Source organism: Amphiura filiformis, chromosome 4, assembly GCF_039555335.1.
Source record: "Amphiura filiformis chromosome 4, Afil_fr2py, whole genome shotgun sequence".
Lineage (NCBI taxonomy): Eukaryota > Metazoa > Echinodermata > Ophiuroidea > Amphilepidida > Amphiuridae > Amphiura > Amphiura filiformis.
This window is the reverse complement of record NC_092631.1, coordinates 22,755,316-22,776,346: the sequence shown is the minus strand read 5'-3', so window position 1 is coordinate 22,776,346 and position 21,031 is coordinate 22,755,316. Positions and strand designations below refer to the sequence as shown.

The 21,031-nt window shown below is 37.0% G+C and overlaps 2 protein-coding genes across 3 annotated transcripts in view; one reads left to right on the top strand and one right to left on the bottom strand.

Moving 5' to 3' along the window:
• LOC140150707 (AP-5 complex subunit zeta-1-like) overlaps positions 1-10,393 on the bottom strand; it is a 62,605-nt gene extending 52,212 nt beyond the window's left edge. For both annotated transcript variants that reach the window (XM_072172794.1, XM_072172795.1), the window contains exons 1-4: positions 10,329-10,393; positions 6,513-6,653; positions 5,442-5,634; positions 3,523-3,777 (exon numbers count right to left, since the gene is read on the bottom strand). In XM_072172794.1, coding sequence (XP_072028895.1) covers positions 3,523-3,777; positions 5,442-5,634; positions 6,513-6,653; positions 10,329-10,372 — 633 coding nt within the window. In that variant the 5' untranslated portion in view covers positions 10,373-10,393. The remainder of the gene's footprint in view (positions 1-3,522; positions 3,778-5,441; positions 5,635-6,512; positions 6,654-10,328) is intronic.
• Positions 10,394-10,606: 213 nt separating this feature from the next.
• The window catches only part of LOC140150706 (dynein intermediate chain 3, ciliary-like), a 49,915-nt gene continuing 39,490 nt past the window's right edge, over positions 10,607-21,031 (top strand). Inside the window, exons 1-6 of the mRNA XM_072172793.1 lie at positions 10,607-10,689; positions 15,920-16,116; positions 16,654-16,815; positions 17,825-17,943; positions 18,693-18,835; positions 19,373-19,486. Of these exons, the coding sequence (XP_072028894.1) occupies positions 15,934-16,116; positions 16,654-16,815; positions 17,825-17,943; positions 18,693-18,835; positions 19,373-19,486 (721 nt within the window). The 5' untranslated portion in view covers positions 10,607-10,689; positions 15,920-15,933. The remainder of the gene's footprint in view (positions 10,690-15,919; positions 16,117-16,653; positions 16,816-17,824; positions 17,944-18,692; positions 18,836-19,372; positions 19,487-21,031) is intronic.

The window sequence follows — 21,031 nt, the reverse complement described above, 5'->3', positions numbered from 1 at the left end:
TGTTATTTTGAAGTCGTTAAGATTAGTAATCGTCTGTGCATATAAACTGCGCATATATGATGCAAAATATTAGTTCTATATAATATAAAATTACAAATACTGGTATTATGATACACGGTATAGGTGATATATAAAACGACTAATAAAATCATGTCATCATGGCGTCATGTCAAAGGTTCATTATATCCCGTATGTTTGTCTAAATTCATATATATATTTGAAAAAAAATTCTACACCCATTTAATATGTAGACCGGGGCGTGTCCGCCCTATTTTCTTTAATCTCGCCTACAGAGGGCAATTCTCATGTTCGAAGGCTACAGTTTTTACATTTTAAAGCTGCCTACTATAGCTAAATACTACCACATTTGTAAGGACATTGAGCTTTCAGTAACGGTAGGAGAAGGGAAAATAAAAATCACGATGACAGGGCGGACTTGCCCCGTGCTGGGGCAAGTCCGCCCCTATGGTGGGGTAAGTTCGCCCTGCTAAAAAGAAAAGGTTATAATATTACAAAACAATTATAAATTTGATGCAAACGTTTAATAAAGGGTATATTAGGCACTCACTCTCTTCCAAAGAGTCTACTAAATTTATTGGAGGGGTATAATGTAAGCTAATAAATGTAGGTGTCCAAAATGAGCAAAAATCTTTAAAAAAACTTCGGCATTTATGGTTTTAGGGCATAAACGGTGGTATGAGTAATACTGATACCACTTAACTTTAACAAATATGCTTGCATGTAGTTTTACCCTTCTTAAATGTATTATTATCAATATTGGCGAATCCGCCGGGAGTCCGCCTGGGGAAAACACAGGGCGGACTTGCCCCTTCACATACAGGGCGGACTTGCCCCAACGGTACTTTTTTTCTTTACCTCGTCTTATACCTACTAAACACAACATGTCGATCTTTTAATTGCATATTATGTTGGGCAAAACGTTCACCTTCCAAATAAATATAAGAACGAAAACCGTCTCTGAAAGGTCTTGAGATTATTACAATATTGCTAATTTAAAAAATGTAAACTTCCTTCACTCAAAAACGTTTTTTGACGATAATTTCCGTGGCGAGATGTTTCGGACTGTCTTGTTTTCTTGGGTACTTAGCTATGACGTGTGCCAGCTAATTACATCATCATTGTACTTTTCCAGGAGTCACAAGATCAGAAACATGGGGTGGGCGGACTTGCCCCGAGGGCGGACTTGCCCCGGTCTCCCCTACTCATCAGGTGGAACCTTGCCTTTTTAATTTTCATTTCTTTTTATGTAACAAATTCAGGTTTTTCCATTACGCGGGGCCGCCTGGCAATACAAATTTAATGCTAACATTGAATGAACATAGAGAATCAAAAATGGGCGTTTCTAGTACATACAGCGCCTGACTCTACCTGAGGACCTAGCCTAAGTCCCATGGGCTCCAAGAGTGGCTCTCCATACACACATGAACAAATACAATGACGGGTCGCCATTGCACTCCATACACAAATGATCAAATACAATGGAGAGTCCGACTGCCATGCAAATGAGCCAAGTGCCCTCTCAAGGGTCTGCTCTGTGATATCACACTGATCAGACTGATCTTTATGTTATTACAGCGAGACATACAATGTTCAACACAAAGTGAACGATGTTATAACTTGGAGGGCTAACAAACCAACACCGCCAAATTCGACTGACGTGTGAACAACGTGGGATGCTATGAGGAAATTGAATACTCGTTGTCTGATCATGCATGTGTGTTTATGGTTCGGATAGCGGTTACTTAGCAACTCTCGTTCCGCCTTGGGTTTATTGAATACACTCTATATAAAGTCATCAATATGTCGTTTCCAGTCCTTGGCTGAACTATTGGGTTCAGCTATTAATTTTTTTAATAATTCTGTTAACCCCATAGCATTAAAAAACTAGTATTTTGATAAATAAAATAGCTGGATGCGGTATGCAGCTGATTGGGGTGTTTACGGGTCGTTAAAACCACTAACCATGAAATATGGATATCCAACTAGTTTGCCCTTGAGGGCTACAAAGAACCGCTAACCATGAAATATGGATATCCAACTAGTTTGCCCTCGGAGCTTCAAAAACCACTCACCCGAAATATGGATATCCAACTAGTTTGCCCCGCAGGGCTACAAAGCACCATTAACATGAAATATGGATATCCAACTAGTTCACCTCGCATGGCTACAAAGAACCACTTAGCTAGCAATATTTTTTTACCTCAAAAAAGAATTAATATCTACCAAAAAACGTTTCAAAACGTAAAAAGCGGACAAAGTTTAAAAAATCTTTCCTGTGTGGCTTTTCACCCTTTTTTAAACTTGGTCCCATTTAGTAAAGTAGTATTAACATGAAGAATGAGTCCTAATTTTTACATGCAACAATGTACTCTTATAGGTTTAAGACTGTTCGAAAGCGGTGCAATATGACGTAGGCTACAGTATGTATTATCAAAAACATTTCAAGGTTTATGTTTTATTATATTGCGTGATCATAAAGAGTAGTAGAGTATTATATATACTTAGCAAATTGACTGTGTGTCAACCTGCTACATATAGGCCCTACATCTGTACATAAGGCGCAGAATCGCACATGACGATGAAGAATTTAACAAAGTGAGTATTTGCTACAAAATACATTATAACGTCTATACGGAAAAAAAACTTCAATGACGCACAAACATTAATTCATTTGCGCTACAAAATAAACACTGACAACTAAGAAAACCAACAAGTAGCCTATAGATGACTTCAGTATGGGTCTTTAAAACTTTCATAAATGGGACCAAGTTTTAAAAAGGGTGAAAAGCCACACAGGAAAGATTTTTTAAACTTTGGCCGCTTTTTACGTTTTGAAACGTTTTTTGGTAGATTTTGTTTGGCTTGTCATTGGTGAAAATTATTTGGTGTTGGGTACTGCACACGCCATGATGTTACATGTACGTTGTAAGGGAGATTAATTAGGTCATGTCTTCCACAGGGTATATGGATTTCAACTGGAATAGCCAATTTCTGGTGAGTATTGTGGGCTACTACTGAAAGTACAATGACCAGTATTTGTAAAAGGGGATCACTTGCGAAGTTGCGAGGGTTGGTCTGACTAAGTAAAGCTTTTTCTCTCTTCCACTTTTTGACAAGTTCAGCTATCTTGTGCTTTATCAGGGACTTTTGGAATTTGCAGGCGAGCATTAAATAGCTCTTCTGGAGCCTTCAAGGAGAGCAGTCTAGAGCATTTACAATAGAATGTAAGGAGAGAATGGTCAACTATAAGGAGAGCTGAAAATTGCTCTCCTAGATCAGGGCTAGATTTAAGGAGAGTAAAAGGTAGTTCCTGCTTTATGATAAATGTTCATTTCCTATATAGACTAACATAAAGTTAATCCCTTTCATGAATTCCAGCTGATATGCTTGCCTTGTAACGACATCTTAATTGAACCTGTTACCCACTTACATTAGCCTACATTGAGATAATACCATGAAGACTCAAAATATAAAGATTTTCTGAATATCCAATCTACTTACCAGTGCTGTCATCTTCTTTGTTTTCTGTTTAGAGTGTGGATTTGCAGCTTGCTCCAAACTAGCCTGTGATAGCCAATCGCTCACTTGCGAGCATAGCACATAGATTTGTTCTGCCGTCATCACATCTCCATGGAGCGTTCCTATGACAACAAGGCTCGCCAATGCCCTGCTTTGGATCTCACTATCAAAGCCTACAGTTGACACCCATCTTACCATCTGATAGGCTAGTCTGTCTAATTGACCCAACCTTTGGCCCTGTGTAAAGTGAGTTTTAAACAATAAAGATAAATGTAAATGTGGGCATTGATATAGTACCTTAGATACATAATAATAGGGATATCAAAGCAGTTATTTGAAAAGTGTACATACGAGGGGGTATCCAAAAGTTTTTGACATCACCCAGAAGGAAAAGAGCTATATTGATGAAATTTTGTCAGTGTAATCACTGGTCCTTATGTACATTATGGTCCAAAAATGGTCTCATAAGTATGTTTACTTTCTTTACAAGTGGCGCTAGATGGGCAGTAGGCGCATAACCTGCAAGATGGTTAAAATTGAGGCACGCAGCGTGATTAAGTTCCTGCATTTAGAGCGTTAGGCCTACAATGCTCAGAAAAACTATGATGAAATGAAAGCTATCTACGGTGATGATTGGCCATCATATGGCACTGTTGCTTTTTGAAAAAGGAATTTCCAAACTAGCCACATGTCCCTCACAGATGAGCCAAGAAGTGGACGTCAATCATTTACGGATGATATGCGGCCACAGTGAAGAAACTCAAGAAAGTGGAGGATCTTATCATGAAAAGGTTATGCGCCTACTGCCCATCATAGCGCCACCTGTAAAAAATTAAACATACTTATGAGACCATTTTTGGACCATAATGTACATAAGGACCAGTGATTACACTGACAAAATTTCATCAATATAGCTCTTTTCCTTCTGGGTGATGTCAAAAACTTTCGGATACCCCCTCGTATGTAATTATGCGTATAGTTCAGTGAAACTTGCAAATTGTAACATGTAATAATGCAACGGCGCAACTCGCATCAACTGAAATCTTGGAAATAAGCTTTTTGTTTTAGTAAAATTGATGAAACACTTACCTGGCTGGGGAACAAACCATAAGTTTGATTGATGATGACTTATATAAATAAAAGTCTGCTTGTTATAGGGAGATGACCCTCACTCCTTGACACATAATTGTGTACCTGAAATGTCAACTTTGACCAATATTTCAACTAGCTTTAAATTACAACCGTAATTGGCCTTTTTGACCCCTCCTCCAAACTCAAGGACTGTCTTTTATATAGGACATTATCAAACTTTTGATTTATTCCCTAAAGTAAAACTGGTTTAGTATGTGACACATTGCTTTAACTTGCTTAAGTGATGTAACCTGGTTAAGCAAAACTGGTAAGATATGTGGTCATTGATTTAACTTGGTTTTATGACACTGATGAAACACTCACCTGGTTTAAAGTAACACTGGTAAGATATGTGGTCATTGATTTAACTTGGTTTTATGACACTGATGAAACACTCACCTGGTTTAAAGTAACACTGGTAAGATATGTGGTCATTGATTTAACTTGGTTTTATGACACTGATGAAACACTCACCTGGTTAAGTAACACTGGTAAGATATGTGGTCATTGATTTATCTTGGTTTTATGACACTGATGAAACACTCACCTGGTTTAAAGTAACACTGGTAAGATATGTGGTCATTGATTTCACTTGGTTTTATGACACTGATGAAACACTCACCTGGTTTAAAGTAACACTGGTAAGATATGTGGTCATTGATTTAACTTGGTTTTATGACACTGGTGAAACACTCACCTGGTTAAGTAACACTGGTAAGATATGTGGTCATTGATTTAACTTGGTTTTATGACACTGGTGAAACACTCACCTGGTTAAGTAACACTGGTAAGATATGTGGCAATTGCTTCAAGTCTTGAGGTGGATTTAAGCTGTGTACTTGAATATCTTGAGTTGGTCCATAGTCCTGTAGTATGTTACTACACAGGATACGGGATCTCCAGCTTAAACGTCTCTTCTCTGACAAGGCTTTCACTATCTGAGCTAGTAAGACTTCTGGTAGCCTGTAAATGAATTAGGTGATTTAAGGGGGTACTACACCCCTGGCCAATTTTGTGCCTATTTTTGCATTTTTCTCAAAAATTATTGCGCATTGGTAACAAGTAAGATCATATGTATATTATAGGGGTAAGGACTACAACTACTGCACTGAAAATTCAGCAACTCAAGGCAAGTTGATTTATTGATCAATTATTGGTTTTCCCTCATTTTTACTGTAACTCCACAACTGTTGCCTGTGCTGAAATAAAATTTCCAGTGCAGTAGTTGTAGTCCTTGCCCCTATAATATACATATCTTACTTCAGAGGTGTAAGCGAGGTAACGATCCACTCCCTGAAAAACATGCGAGCCAAAGGCGAGCACCTCGCCAAATTGCCGGAAGTGCACGGGCTTTTGCTATTTTTATGATTTAATTATCATCATCCAATCCCAGAAATGTAAAAAAAAAAAAAAAATTAAAAATTAAAAATAATTTTTTTTTTTTTTTACATTTCCGGAATTTTTTGACCCAAAAAGTCCGATATGCAAGTACAGGGAACAGAAAAATATAGAGTTTTATGCCTTTATTAAGTCAAAAAAAAGGTCCAAATTTAGAAAAAAATCCACTTTTTCAAAATCTGACCCCTCTGTCCACTTTTTTTTAATCCCCCCCCAAACAAATCCTGGTTACGGGCCTGGGCATACACCACCGAAACATAATAATATGTTTTGATGGTCTATGGCTTAGGCTAACCTAATCAAGCACATAAAACTTTTTGATCACCCAATAATTTATTGATTGATTAAATAAATGTAATTTATAAAATAACAAAATGTCTTATAAAAAGTACGGTAACGGAAAAAGGAAGCAAAGCTTAAACTGGTCCTAGGATGAATCTTACTTTCTTTTTTTCTTTGTGCAATTGATACACAGCAGTAATGTCCGCAGGTGATTCTCAACAAACTCTGGTGAAGATGAGGATGATTGCAAGGACTGTAGAGTTGCTGTGTAGTGCTTCTCCAATGCATTATGGGATCTTCCTCTGCAAAACAAAATATTAAAATAATGATGATATCTTTGCGAGGATTCAAGAGGGCTAGAAACCTATTTTATATTTAGGACACAAGTTTTACAAAGAAAAGAGCAAGCGGCATAAATCGCAAATGAATTGATCAACTCTTGAGACTTCTGTAGAAAACCTTTTCCTTTTTTCACCAAAGAGAGTTCCAATGATTATGATTTACGATCATAATTATAATCTATTATTTTATAGGAAAATAATATCTTGAAACCTTAAAACCTATTAGAGGTTAATGACTGTGTATCAGTTTTTTGAGGGTACTGTGAAAAATCTAAACATTTTGGTTTGGAATCGAGGAATATCCTGAGGGGCGCAGCACAAATATAAATAGTGATAATTTCTCCTTCAATGATTCATAGACATAGCTGTCATCGCATCACTTTTTACATTTTTAATTCCAATATGTAGGTATGCCAGGCAAACCTTAGTTAACACATTTGCTAGTCAGCGAAATTCGCCTAGACCGGGGACCAAACACAATACATATTTACATAGAAATTTCAATTTTTTTTCAAAAACAGGTCGGTCAAGGAAACATATAAATATGTTTTCTATACTTCACTTGACCCAAATATATGATTTTTTATGGTGATGAGACACTCAAACATGGAATTTTAGAGGGATTTTGAGAGCAGTTCCATTAGGCCCTTCACAATTGAGTCTTAGTTTCCTGTTTCATAGTTGAAAACAAGGGATGAGGCGACTTTTAATTATTAATTATTAATTATCTATTATTTTATTTACTTTAAAACAAGTGTTCACATCCTATCAACCTGTTTTGATCGGAACATGCATTTAATTATTTTACAACTATGTTTGATTTTATACATAAGTAATGGTGCAGTTATGTTCTTTGTTTATTCATCACTATAGTTGATACAAGCAAAGTCAGAAAGTAGCAAATGGAAGTCATTAAAAGTTATTTTAAAAGAGAAAATCCAAAATAAAAATTAAATAATTAAATATTTTGCAATTCTCTACTTTGGATGCGCGCGGGAAACAGGAAACTAAGAATTAATTGTAAAGGGCCTTAATGAAAGCTGCTATCAATGAGACTAAGATCTAGAAACACCCCCGTAATGCTGTTTTTGGGACTTTTGCTAGCAGAATCTTTTTGATGAAAGTCGATCTTTGAAAAGATGTAACTTTGCCACGGAAAGTGCTATGACAAAAAGGTTTTCAGTTTTGGCTTTCTTTACTCAAGGGCTTTAATTTGATATATAAAATGATGCAGTACTGATGGCAAATTTAAATTCACCTGGCATACCTACAATATGTATAACATTTTTTAGCGAAATTAGGGGTATTGTCGAAGGGCAAATAATTTGTGAAATCGCTAAAAAAGGTGTTTTTTCCCTGAAACTTTGCGAAATGAGATGCAAGAGGGGGTCTTTTTAAAGTTCACCAACTTGCATGTTATCTGCAGATGCGCTGCACGGAGTGCCAGGACTGGGGGTTCCCTGTACTAAGCATCATTTCAAATTCAACAAGTTGTTGTTTATCTAAAAATGCAATAAAACGTTTAAAGAAAAAAAGTTGAATTGTTTATCATATGATGTCATGTCATGATCTAGTACGAGGAACCCATACCGTAGTAGCTCTGCACAACGGTATGGGACGGAAGTGTATACTAAAAAAGCTAGTGCAACGCAATTGCATGGTTTCAATTAGAGTTTGCACTAAAAAATACAAGGCTCCTGTAGCTTAAATAGTTGCATGTTTGTCATAATATTAATTACACAGCTTCTTGTACTTCTTACCTAAACTTCTATGCTTGAAATTGTAATAAATACTCCATTATTTTATCCAGAATAAATAAAAATTCATTAGCACATGATCCAAGTCGGCGCACCAAAACTGAGATGGCACTTTAGTGCAAACTTAGATAGGGCGTCACCAATAACGAAAATGTCATACCGATAAAATGATGTGTCTGTTTGCCCGTTTTTCTAAGTTTTGCGTTGCGAACTAGTCATTCACTCGGTCGGACATGCGGGAACATTGTCCCCTTCGTCCCCTTTGCACAAGCTCGCGCATAGCAACCAGCTCGAGAAAGGGGAACTGCACATGCGCTGCACATGCGTACACTGGTTTTACAAGGCTATTTCCCCTTTGTGACGTCAGCCCGACCAAGAGAATGATCAATCACAATTTTAAGCTTAGGGGAGATTGGGGTTAGTTGAAACATTTTTTACAAAATCGTCTTTTTAACGCAAACCGATTACTTTCAAGAAACACTATAAACCATATCAGTATAAACATATACATACATGCTACAAATACAGCCTTAAACTTTATTGGACCTGCTTATGATTATTCATATAATCCAATTTGAAAATTTGAAAAAAAGTGCTTCAACTAACCCCACCCTGGAGTAAGTTGATATAGGGGGGGTTAGTTGAAACACGGCTTGTAAAAATTTCAAAATAATTATTATTGTGTTGTTAGGGTTATACTTCCCTTGAAGGCACCCTTTAACATACAATCAGTGTGAAAAAATGAATAAATAAATATGTGGGAGTGCGGGTCAATACTTTGGATACTAGCATGCTAGGTGACGAGTGTCACCATGGACCAAAATATGAGAAGCCTAACATATTATAAAATGTACTTTCTGTGTGCACTTTTTGCTTGTATTATTGCTTTAAAACCATATTAAAGCAATATTGAAGAAATGGTAAACAAATTAAACATGTTACAAATTTTTAAAAAGTCAAATTTTTAACCATATTTTTCTATGCGATTTTTATGTGTCAACTAACCCCACCTCAAAAGTTTCAACTAACCCCGATGCATATTTTTACATTTCAAAGTTCATTACACAAAAGAAGAAATTACAATAATTATTTAACATTTATTCTGGGACTTACTACTAGCTAGTGCTTATGATACTCAAAAAATAATCAATGAATAAACAAAAAACATGGAGATAACGCATCTTTTCTGAGGGGTATAAAAATTAGTCAGTAAGTCAAAAAACAGATATATTCCTTTCCCAAGCCAACACTGGTGGGGCATCAGTGCTGCTGCTAATTTGGTGGATGACCCTTACTAATACCTATTACTAGGTGCCAGTATTTTACCAAATTATTTTTTTGTGTCAGAAAAAAATACAATGTTTCAACTTACCCCGCGTTCCAACTAACCCCAATCTCCCTAGACTGCGGAACTCAGTCCTCAATGATAGTCAGTCATTTTATCTTTTGGTCGTTATATGACTATCATTTGAGGGACTGAGTTGTTATAATATATCTTCCGAGGTGCAATTTCAGACAATAGCTGGGGATTAGTGGGGCAGAGGTTATCTATTGAATCCTTTCATGACCACTGAAGCATAGTCAAGTCTGCCAAGGACACTCGGCACAAATTGAAAGACCATCACAAAAGAATGCATGCATGTCAGGTCATCGACACCAATTTGGTGTTTGTTATGACACAAATTTGGTGTCTTTTATGCACCTTGAAATATGTACCTTAAAGTCTGTATCTACAATCTCCCCTACTTCATGTCTTTAATGAATGGTGCATTCATTCTTTAAATTAACTCAAGTTGACACAAGCTCCAGTACAGGAGCTCTTACTTAAACACTCATCATTTCATTACCTTCCCTGAAAATGTGAGTTTACAATACAAACCTGAATTGACTCAATATATTTTCAACAGTACTGGGCGCTGACATCTTGGATTTTCAATTTGGCATCGTCACAAATCTTTTTACAGCTGAAAAAAATATTTACAATAAACAAAAACTGCCACAATTTTTGACATAAAAATATATTTAAATTCGAAAAAAATATATTTAAAACAACAATTGTACATTATAAAAGATTACTAACCAAATATATTATGTTAAATAATCTTAGTTTTAGAACGAGCCGACAAGTTAACCTCCACGCATGCGCACACGCCTTAGCAACGATTTGCTTAGGAAGTTTATGGAATACGTACGCGACAATTTTAAAGAGCATTTGTCACGCAAATTCAACCAATTTACAGGTGTGTGTAGAGTATTTTTAAAAGGAATGGTTAACGAGACATTTAAGAATCACACGATTGCCTAAATATGTTAAGTAAGGTTTATTATTAAGGTTTTATTTTGCTAAATTGAAATTACGAGTCGCAAGAAAACTGCCGAATTCGTCAGCCTTGGCACGGCGATCCTGACCTTTAGACCACCCTCGCTATATAGGGCTCAAATATTACTATTTCATCAAGGTTTAATATTCTAACAAGCTTAAACTAAAAGTTTCATCTAAGGAGTCAAGCTTTAAACTATTAAGCAACAATATCCAACAAGCTAAAAACGATTTTTTTACCCATTTTTTAACAAGCTAAAACCAATTTTTGAAAAGAAGCTTTAACATCAATTTTTTCATTGTAAAACCATCTAAACAATCTTTAAAAATACAGTGACCTACCTAATATTACTAATCTATGTTTCCGATGATATCCAAGAAGCTAAAATATTGTGAAAGAGGGCAGGGCTTTGAGTAATGAGGGAAATTACGGGGTAAAATACATCACGTTTTTCGAGAAATTCGCCATCTTGAACATTTGTGAATAAATGCAGAATTGCGTCATGCAGTAAAACGATGTCAAACGCGCTTGAAAATGCATGATACGCGAGCGTAAATTACCGTCAAAATGAGCGTACATCAAGCGCTTGTGCTATGCGAAATCTTCGGAGCTGGCATCACCAGTTTTGTTACCAGCTCTTTGGTCAAAAATAGCTATAAAAACGTGAATTTTGGAACAAAATAAAGCTTGTTCGATGGAATAAAAGGTATGTTTGTACAGTTGAAAACATGTTTAACCTTGTTTAAAGTTTAATATGATAAATTTGCAATTTGTACCTTATATAGCTCGGGTGGTCTAAAAGTCAGGATCGCCCTTGGCACCTTTGGTCATGTAAATTTTGTAATTGGCTGGGTATGAGAAAGACAGATCTGGGGGGGGGGGCATGGAAAGGAGAGAGAGAGAGAGAAGGGTAAGATAGAGAAAAGAAGGAGACAGATTAGAAAAAGATGAAGGAAAATGGTGTGAAATGTTGGAGAAGATGCAATGTTGGAGAAGATGCAGCTTGACTGTGATTCCGACTGAACCTGAACCAGAACCAGAAGTGATGAAGAAAACTGAGAGAATGCGGCGATCCTGAATTTAGACCGCCCTCGGCCTCGGTCTCGCTATACATGCTATAAGTAGGTAACCTAGGCAAACCTTAGTTAACACATTTACTAGTCAGCGAATTAGAGAGACCGGGCCCCAACACAATGCATATTTACATAGAAATTTGAATTTTTTTCGAGAATAGGTGGGTGAAGGAAACCTACATAAATATGTTTTCTATACTTCACTTGACCCAAATGTATCATTTTTTATGGTGATAATCAAGTCGCACATGGAATTGTAGAGGGATTTTGATAGCAGTTCCATTAAAAAAAGCTGCCATCGCCATGAGACTAAGATCTAGAAACACCCCCGAAATGCCGTTTTGGGGAATTTTGCTAGCTGAATCTTTTTGATGAAAGTCAATCTTTGACAAGATGTAACTTGCTACGGAAAGTGCTATGAAAAAAAGGTTTTCAGTTTTGGCTTAGTTTACTCAAGGGCTTTAATTTGATATATAAAACGATGCAATTTGATGGCAAATTTGAATTCACCTAGGATACCTACTATAAGGCCCTTCGCACTTGATTATTATAATATTTACAGTAATTTCTTGGCCAAACTGGAACACTATAAACGCTAGTGGCTCCGCGATAAACACACGCGAATATAGCGTGGTACAGAAGAAAGCATACACGCGCCTTACATTGCGTACACGCTTAGTACGCTACATGGACGCAACGCGCATGTTCCAGTTTGGCCAAGAAATTACTGTAAATATTATAGTTTCCTGTTAAAGATTTTGAAAAAGGGATGAGGTGACTTTTAATTATTAATTATTAATTATCTTTTATTTTCTTTATTTAGTTTGAACTATTACAAGCATCTAATTGACTTGTTTTGACTAGAGCGGGCATTTAATTATTTCACAACAATATTTGATTTTATAAATTAAGTGAAGGTGGAGTTGTACTCTTTGTTTATTCATCATTATTTTTGATATTATTAAAGTCAGAAAATGGCAAGTAGAAGTAGTTGAAAGTTATTTTAAAGGAGAAAATTAGAAATAAAATAAAATAATTAATTATTTTGAGATTTTCAATTTTGGACGCGGGCGGTAAACAGGAAACTAATAATCAAGTGCAAAGGGCCTAAAAGGACAAAAATTTTACTTTGCATCAAGGCAAGGACAAGGTTTAGTTTTACATTATGTGGTTAAAAAGTTGCCAAACACTTTGGAGTCAAGGTTAAATGTATTGGAAACATATTTGTAAAAGCAAGAAACGTACCTTTTAATCACATCAGGGTTGTCACTAGACTGAATTTAGTGCCGGCTAAATTTCCATGATATTTGTCCAAAATACTCTTATGCGTCACTTTCCAGCTGTTTTTTAGGGTAAAAAGTACAATTTCTCTACTTTAGTGCCGGTTGGCAAGTCCTCATATTCCCTTGAGTGCCGGTTGGTCTGCCTGAGTGCTGGTTACTACCGACCGGTACCGACCAGTGTAGTGACAACCCTGAATCACATGTAAAAAATAAGCATCACTTCCGTCACATGAAAAGATGATCAAATGAGATGAGTGAACAAATTTCAGAAATATGGGAATATTCTCAGAAAAATGCATCATGTTTTTTACTTTTTTGAGACATTCGCCATCTTGAATAAATACAGAATTGCGTCACGCAGTCGCAGTAAAAAGATGCCAAAACAAAAGCGCTTGAAAATACATGATTCGCTAGCATAAATTGCTGTCAAAACGCGCGTACATCACGCGCTCATACTACGTGAAAGCTTCAGAGCGGATATGAAGCTCTTTTACGTCAAAAATAGCTATAAAAACGTGAATTAAATGGCAATTTGCACACCAATTCTGCCACGGCAATTTTCTTCACTAATCAGTATTTGCAAACACCAACATCCAAAATTGTTAGATAAAAAGTACAAAAATCAACACGAAAGCCAAAAACCTGATTCACTCCATAAAAATGAATACTCGGCCAGATTCACCCGAACTCACTCAGCCCTCGAATTAAGGATCTGTGTAGGGGCACAGCAACTTTTTTAGGGCAAGTTGATAATTGCCTTGGATTTTCACTGAAAAGGCAAGGCAGCACAGCAGTTTGTAATATTTCAAGAGGGCATCATGGTAACTGTTGAAAATTTGAGAAATGTGAAGAAAACACACACAAACAGTCTGATATGATTTTGTAATGAAGAGGCAGGGCTGGGGCACCGACGGCAACTTCATTAGAGGGCACGGCAAGTGACTGCCTTGGGTAAAGGACATATTTTGAGGGCATTACGGCAGTATCAGGATGGGCACCCACGGCAAAATGCCAAAATTTCCAAGTCTTTTCGTGATCAGAATGACAATCTTAGTTTTCTTACTATAATTAGCAGAATGTTGTATGTAACTATGTGGGTATGAAGATTGAAAGGCTCCGTCAGTTTCGAACCCAATGTCGCCAAATTTATACAGGAGATAAAAGAATATACGGGGAATGCATTGCACTTTATTGGGTTGAAAACGGACAAGAATTGCCTGCAAAGACATTTAAAAAAGTGAGTTTTTCTGGCAATAGTGGCTGTTTGTTTACGGACTATGCCAACCAACGCGTCCACATCTGTAGCAGAAAGCGCGCTGTCGTAGCGGGTCGGCGTACACGATGCGCACCTCTGGATGGGATAACAGGATTAGGCCTTCGAAGACTAATATCGTAAGGGTACGGGAGGAAGGAAATAAGAGAGAAAGAAAGAAAGAAAGAGGGTTTTTACGTAATAAATAGGCCCCGGCAAAAAACGCAATTTTTTGAAGTAAAAAACGAGATCCAAAATTTTTGAAAGCGAGAAAAGTGAGATTTTCCCCGAAAAATGGCACAAGAAGCTTTAAAAATGCCAGAAAATACGAAAAAAAAAATAAATAAAAAATGTTGCCTGCCCTCTATTGTTCAGATTAGGTCAGTTTAGATTGTACATCAGTTTAGATTTGACCTTGAATTATGTTTTATAGTCAAAATATTCCAGTAATTCAATAAATATAATGATAGTTGGCCTAAACTTGAACTCATTTGCAATGAAATGTCATTTTTTATTAAGTAAAGCGTGGCTTTTGCACTTGCAATGTGGGTGCAATGCTGTTGAATTCTGCACACTTTTCCGATGGAGAAGTTCATTTTGTGGAATTCGGTGAACTTTTATGGCATAAAGCAACATTTTTATAGTAAGTACACTGCTTGGGAACTTTCTTAAAAAGCGAGATAATTGGTTAATAGCGAGAATCGCGGCATGAAAAGCGAGATCTCGTTTTTTGCCGGGCCTTAGTAATAAAATAGCAATTTGGCGTGGTATTAAATGCCATTTAGGCCCTAGGCCTATGAAAGTCTCTATCAATATCATCATGTAATCTGTTCAGCGATTCTTCCTGTTTACCATGTTTACTCCCGCACGGGCCTCCACTAGTTATAATATAAATCATACAAAAATTATATAATAAAACAATATCAGTCAGATAAAATGAATCATAAATCTTGACACAAAACTAATGTTGTTGCTGATCCAAATTAATGGTTAGCAGGTTGTCAGGCAGGAGTTGTAGCCATGGATGTAAAAACATGACTGTCAGACACAAAGTCTGGGCCGCAACTGGCACGTTCCAATGATCACAATCCGCATTTTTCTTCTGAATTGCGCAATCAAATTTGGGTCACACGATTTGCAGTGATCGCTGCACGTACGCATGTTAATGCCGCTGCACCTGCAAAGTAAGTACGCAACGGCAAATAAAAAGTTGAAATAAAAAGATAAGAAAATATAATAAAAATGTGCTGAGCGCTGCCGACTGTAATCATGGAGAGAAGGAATTCTTAAACTAATGCTTTTCAATAAAGTAGGCTTACTGGGGGTCCCGTTTCAATACCTTTATCAGATCTGCTGGTGTTATTAACCAATAACATCTCTGGATTACTTTTAATTTTATGAGGTATGGTAACATTAAATGAGCCAGTGCAATGCCTTTGACACAGTTAACCATTGTTTGATCCAGTTGCTGTAATTTCTGGATACATTATACCAGGATCCTGATTCATCCATATAAATTTTTACAATTTTATATTTTTTAGGGGAAGGGTGAAAAATGGAGATTGTGTATGTGTACACGAAGAAGAGGAATGAGTTTGGGCGACAATGCAACTTCTCTGACAGGCCGGCAGAGCTTCATGTCGACATCTTGCCAGATGAAAGCCTCACACAGAATTTTGTGGAGAAAAATCCAGTGGACAGAGGGATACAATGTGTCCAGGAAATGTCAGAACATGAGGTAAGCCATGTAAAATTTCATCAGCTGTAAAGAATGGATTTGTATGTATTAGGCAAATAGCCCCAAAGTTGAACAAGGACAGTGTTCAACTTTGTGATTGAGACAGGAAAAAATAATTAAAAACCTTTGAACATAGCATCTTATTAATGTTGTGTAATGTGAGATCTTGTCTTAAATTATAATATAATTTGCTAAATGCATAGAAACTATCATTTGAAAGAAGATTTTAGGTGGTTGAAACTTGCAATTGATATTATGTCTTGATGGTTTTGGTTTTTGATGTTATTCAGAAAAAATGATTTCTGAAAAAGGGTAGGGCTATATTCATTTATGTGTGTGTCAATACAAACTTGTCAAATAGAACAATGAAGTAGATAATAAATATGAAATATATCTACAATTTATGAGATCATATTTAAGTTACCGGGTACACCTCCACTTTTATCCATCCCTATACCATGCATGCATCAAGTGATACAATGTGTGGTAAAACAATTATAATGATTAATTACATTTTAACTTTCCCTCTTATTAAAGGTAAACACAGAAAGATTTGAAACAGACAGTAGAGGTATTAACCATGTGGAAGGAGGATGGCCTAAAGATATCAACCCCAGCGAGGTGGAGCAGGTCATCAGGTATCGCAAGAAGGTGGAGAAGGATGAGATGTACATGGCAACGATACAGCAACTAGGAGGGGTAAGTTGGTGGTTCTCAGGAAGGTATACTTCATTATTATGTTTTCAGGGTTATTAGGAGTTAAGAAAACCTAATAATGATAATATTGGATGGCTTATTTCGCATGATACCATAACATATCGGATTCGTCATACAAATATCGAACTCGCCGTTGGCTCGTCCGATATTTTTATGACTCATCCGATATGTTATGGTATCATGCTCAGCCATCCAATATTATATCAATGTCACTTGATGACCGAAAAGGATTGAGGCCACTCAATGTGACACTCAGTTGGTGCGGCAAACAAAGTGCTATATTTTATGGCTTGATTCAATTAGCCAATAACAGGGGTATAGCTAGCCCAAGTTGAGTGCCGGCTAATTTTACTATCCAATTAGAGGGCTGGCTCGGGGCACAATCTTTTTAGCGAACACAAGGGATCTGGGAATAGGCTAGTGGGTATACCCCCCTCCCCGAAATTTTTTTTTTTTTTTTTTTTGTGGGAAAGAATTTAACTTTTTTTTTTTTTAGTCCCGGTCGGTGCCGGTTACCCCCGACCGGCGTGGCTATAACCCTGGCCAATAAGGACAATTTAGATTTTAGATACACAGTAGGCCTATACATGCTGCATTGGCAATAAAGGGCAAAAGAATGGTGATACCAGGTGTAGGTAATCAGGCAGGGAAGACATGCTGTCAGCTTGCTTCTATATAAGAATTGCTCAAGAGAAGGTCCTCAATCACTTTTCTCCAAATTCAGATTTTTGCATGATTGTGACGCACCTTGATGAACTGAATTTAAATACAATACCTTGTGAACAACAAAGCCAAAGGTGTTGTAATTGTAGAATGTATGCTCATTTCAAATTTAATGTTATTGTATAATGTATAGAAAACAAATGGAAAAAACAAAGAAAGATTTTTACTTGTTTTCATCTTCCTGTGTGAAGTAGACACATAACTAAGTTACAGACATCTTGTATCATTTTATTTTAGCAACATATCTTGTAAATTCATATTTCCTCAGATTATGGAGCACTGCATCAAACAGAACAATGCCATTGATATTTACGAGGATTACTTTGCAGAGTTAGAAATTGAAGAAAGTGAGGAGACCCCATCAGCCAAAACAATTAATGTATTCAGGTAAAGAGTAGCCTATATACTGCGAACCAGTTCCTGGAGCACAATATTTCAGCAACATGTTTTTTTTTCCAAGTAACTAAAAGTGTGTTGATACCACTCTTCAGAAAACTTCGCAAGATTTCGTGTGTTAAAAAATATAGAAAAAGGTGAATGTTTTAAGTTTGTGAAGGCATATGAAATCCATACATCCCCTATGGGAGACATGACCTTAATCTTTCACACAGAGAGTGTGAATTTCAAATGAGGTTACCTGAATGGGTGATTCCATTTGAAATTTGCACCCCAATGTGGGAGATTAAGGTCACGTCTTCCATAGTGTTTGTATGAATTTCAACTGGAAGAGCCCATTTCAAATTGGGTGCAAGAGGCAAAGTATCCAATCTACGCACTCAATAACCAATGGGTCAACCATGTGGTTGTCGTGGTTAATGATTAGCCAATCAGAGTGGTTGTTATCACTTCTGCATTCACCCTTGTATAAGCTTGAACCACAGCACATCTCTGACCAGTTCAGATATGCCAGCCATCCAGAATTTTTTCAAGGGGATAATACCCCTTTAACCCCTACCGTAGCCTATTCCCCCAAGTTTTGCACTTTATTTTTTCAAAATTTCTACAGTTCACAAAATGGAAAGGAAATTTTGACAGATCCCACTGGTATCTCTGACAATTAGGAAATTTAGTTTAGTCAATGAGTGGGAGAATTCTGTGTATACATTTCAACATGCAATTATGTTTTGTGTCTTCAGAGACCCTAATGAAATCAAGAGAACTGCCACACATTTGTCATGGTACCCGGATGGAGCAAGGAAACTTGCTGTAGCTTACTCAAACCTAGAATTCCAGAGATCATCGGCAGATACCAGTCTGGACTCATACATATGGGATATAGGTGAGCCTTTAAAACTTTTTGTTATGTAAAATTATATTGCAGACAGCTTTTACAAAACTGTCTCGATCCTCCAAACCCATGGTTTTCATTTGTGAATGTTTTAATTATACTTAAAGAGCCAATTTTCCTTAAGAATAGAATAAGAATAAATGAAGAGTTCAGAGGCAAAACACAATAAATGCCAATATCCTGATAAACGTTTAGCTTCGCTGTAAAAAGGTTGCCAGCACTGACTGAGTACCATCCTATCCTGTTGGAGACACAGGGCCTACAGTCAGTCTACTCTAAAGTACTAAGTACCGACGCGGACGCATACATTGTGCCGACTTTGAAGGCACGCATACCTGCAGCAGAGACGCAGCACTGCAAACTGTTTACGCGTTGCATACATGCGAGTTGTCACTTTGTAATTCAGAGTGGACAAACTGTAGTCGATTTGAAGCAGTAAGCTGTGTAGAGGAGATTCATAATCAGATGTATTTCTCTCCTTTTTTGATGCCATGCAACTAATTCAATGAATTTTTTACATTTTGACAGAGAATCCCAACAAGCCAGAGATGACACTCAAACCAGTTTCACCGTTAGTATGCCTGGAATATAACCCCAAAGATGTACATGTACTGATTGGAGGTTGCTATAATGGTCAAATAGGTATGTTTACAAACAAGCTAGACTGTGTATTGTCAAGCCCCCTATCATCTTTTGTTTGAACTGCAGCAGTGCCTTTATGCTGATTTCATGCTTTCCTGTCGCTTGCCCGCTGCTCTGATGATTATTTTGCTTCACTGCGCACTCGCACCAGAAACGCTAGTGGTGACCAGCGGCAAGCCGATATACAACATGATCTGGTCCATGGGGGCCAAAGGTGGCAAATTTGAAACTGAGATAAACGTAAAAATACAGAGTAAAAACACAATAAAATACATAAGAAAATAGATATCAAAAAACTTCATAACTTTAAAACCAAGAATGCTAGACCTTTGGTATTTTCAGTAAATGATAGCCTATTTTATGTATAATGTAATAATTACAGTAACTCAATTTTCAAAAATGCCTCCTTTGGCCCCCATGGACCAGATCGTGTCACAATTATGTTATATCAATCACTCCACCACTTTGCACAAGCTGAAGCATTGCTAGGAGTTGAATTCAAGTCAATTTGGGAGAGGTGCATTGGCTTTCATAGTCATGCCACTGCCGCTCAGTGGTGTACCGCTCCACTTGCAGAACAGTGCAAGTGAAATGATGAAGCAGAAAGTATGAAACCAGCATAATCAATTTCTACCAGGCAAAGAACTCACTGCTGAATGTCCTGGTGTACTTGTATGAAATTTGTGTAGCTGATCTTGGCTGTGATGGTTAATCTAGATGTAGGCTGGTTAGGGTTTTGCACCTGACCCTGAATCTATAGGTCTGTGACATTCTGTGAAGCACAATGATAACTGCTCTATACTTTGCTTGACATTTCATTGGCAAGACTCATACATTTTGTAGCATTATGGATTGATATAGAATGGCGTGTACACAGTTGGGTGTTATTTTAATAAAATTGAATTGAACCTACATAAGTTGTGCTTTGCGTATAAGTGACTGGTGCGCAATTGTGAATTTACGCGAGCAAAGTTGGATGTTTATTGATGCATACAGTAGCAAAAACCGAATAATTTTTGCCATTATTAAGTTGGACAGAGTATAATTATAGGTTAATAACTGCGCATTAATTATTTGGAGGGCATTGTGAAAAATCTAAACATTTTGCCTTTGGAACCGAGGAATATCCCGAGGGATATTCCGAGGTCCAAAGCAAAATGTTTAGATTTTTCACAATGCCCGACATACAACTGATGCAAAGTTATTAACCAAATTTATAACCATCATTTTTAACTCAACCAAATCTCAAGATTTTACTCTCTGAAATTTGTTGAAATAAACAGTTTTTATCAAAACTTATATTTCGCCCTTCAAAAAGTCGAACAGGCTAAAACGGTCTTACCAATTACAGCACTGCGCAATCACGCCATGTGCAAATATGGTAATTGCGTGCGCATGAAGTGTTCCGGCGCAACAGATGCGCACACGGGAAGTCATTGTACCGCGTAAGCATATGCGAAGGTCATTGATGGATATCAATAACCTCCCGGCGGTATAACCGTGGTGTGCGTAAATCATCTAACGACCAATTTGATTGGGACGCAC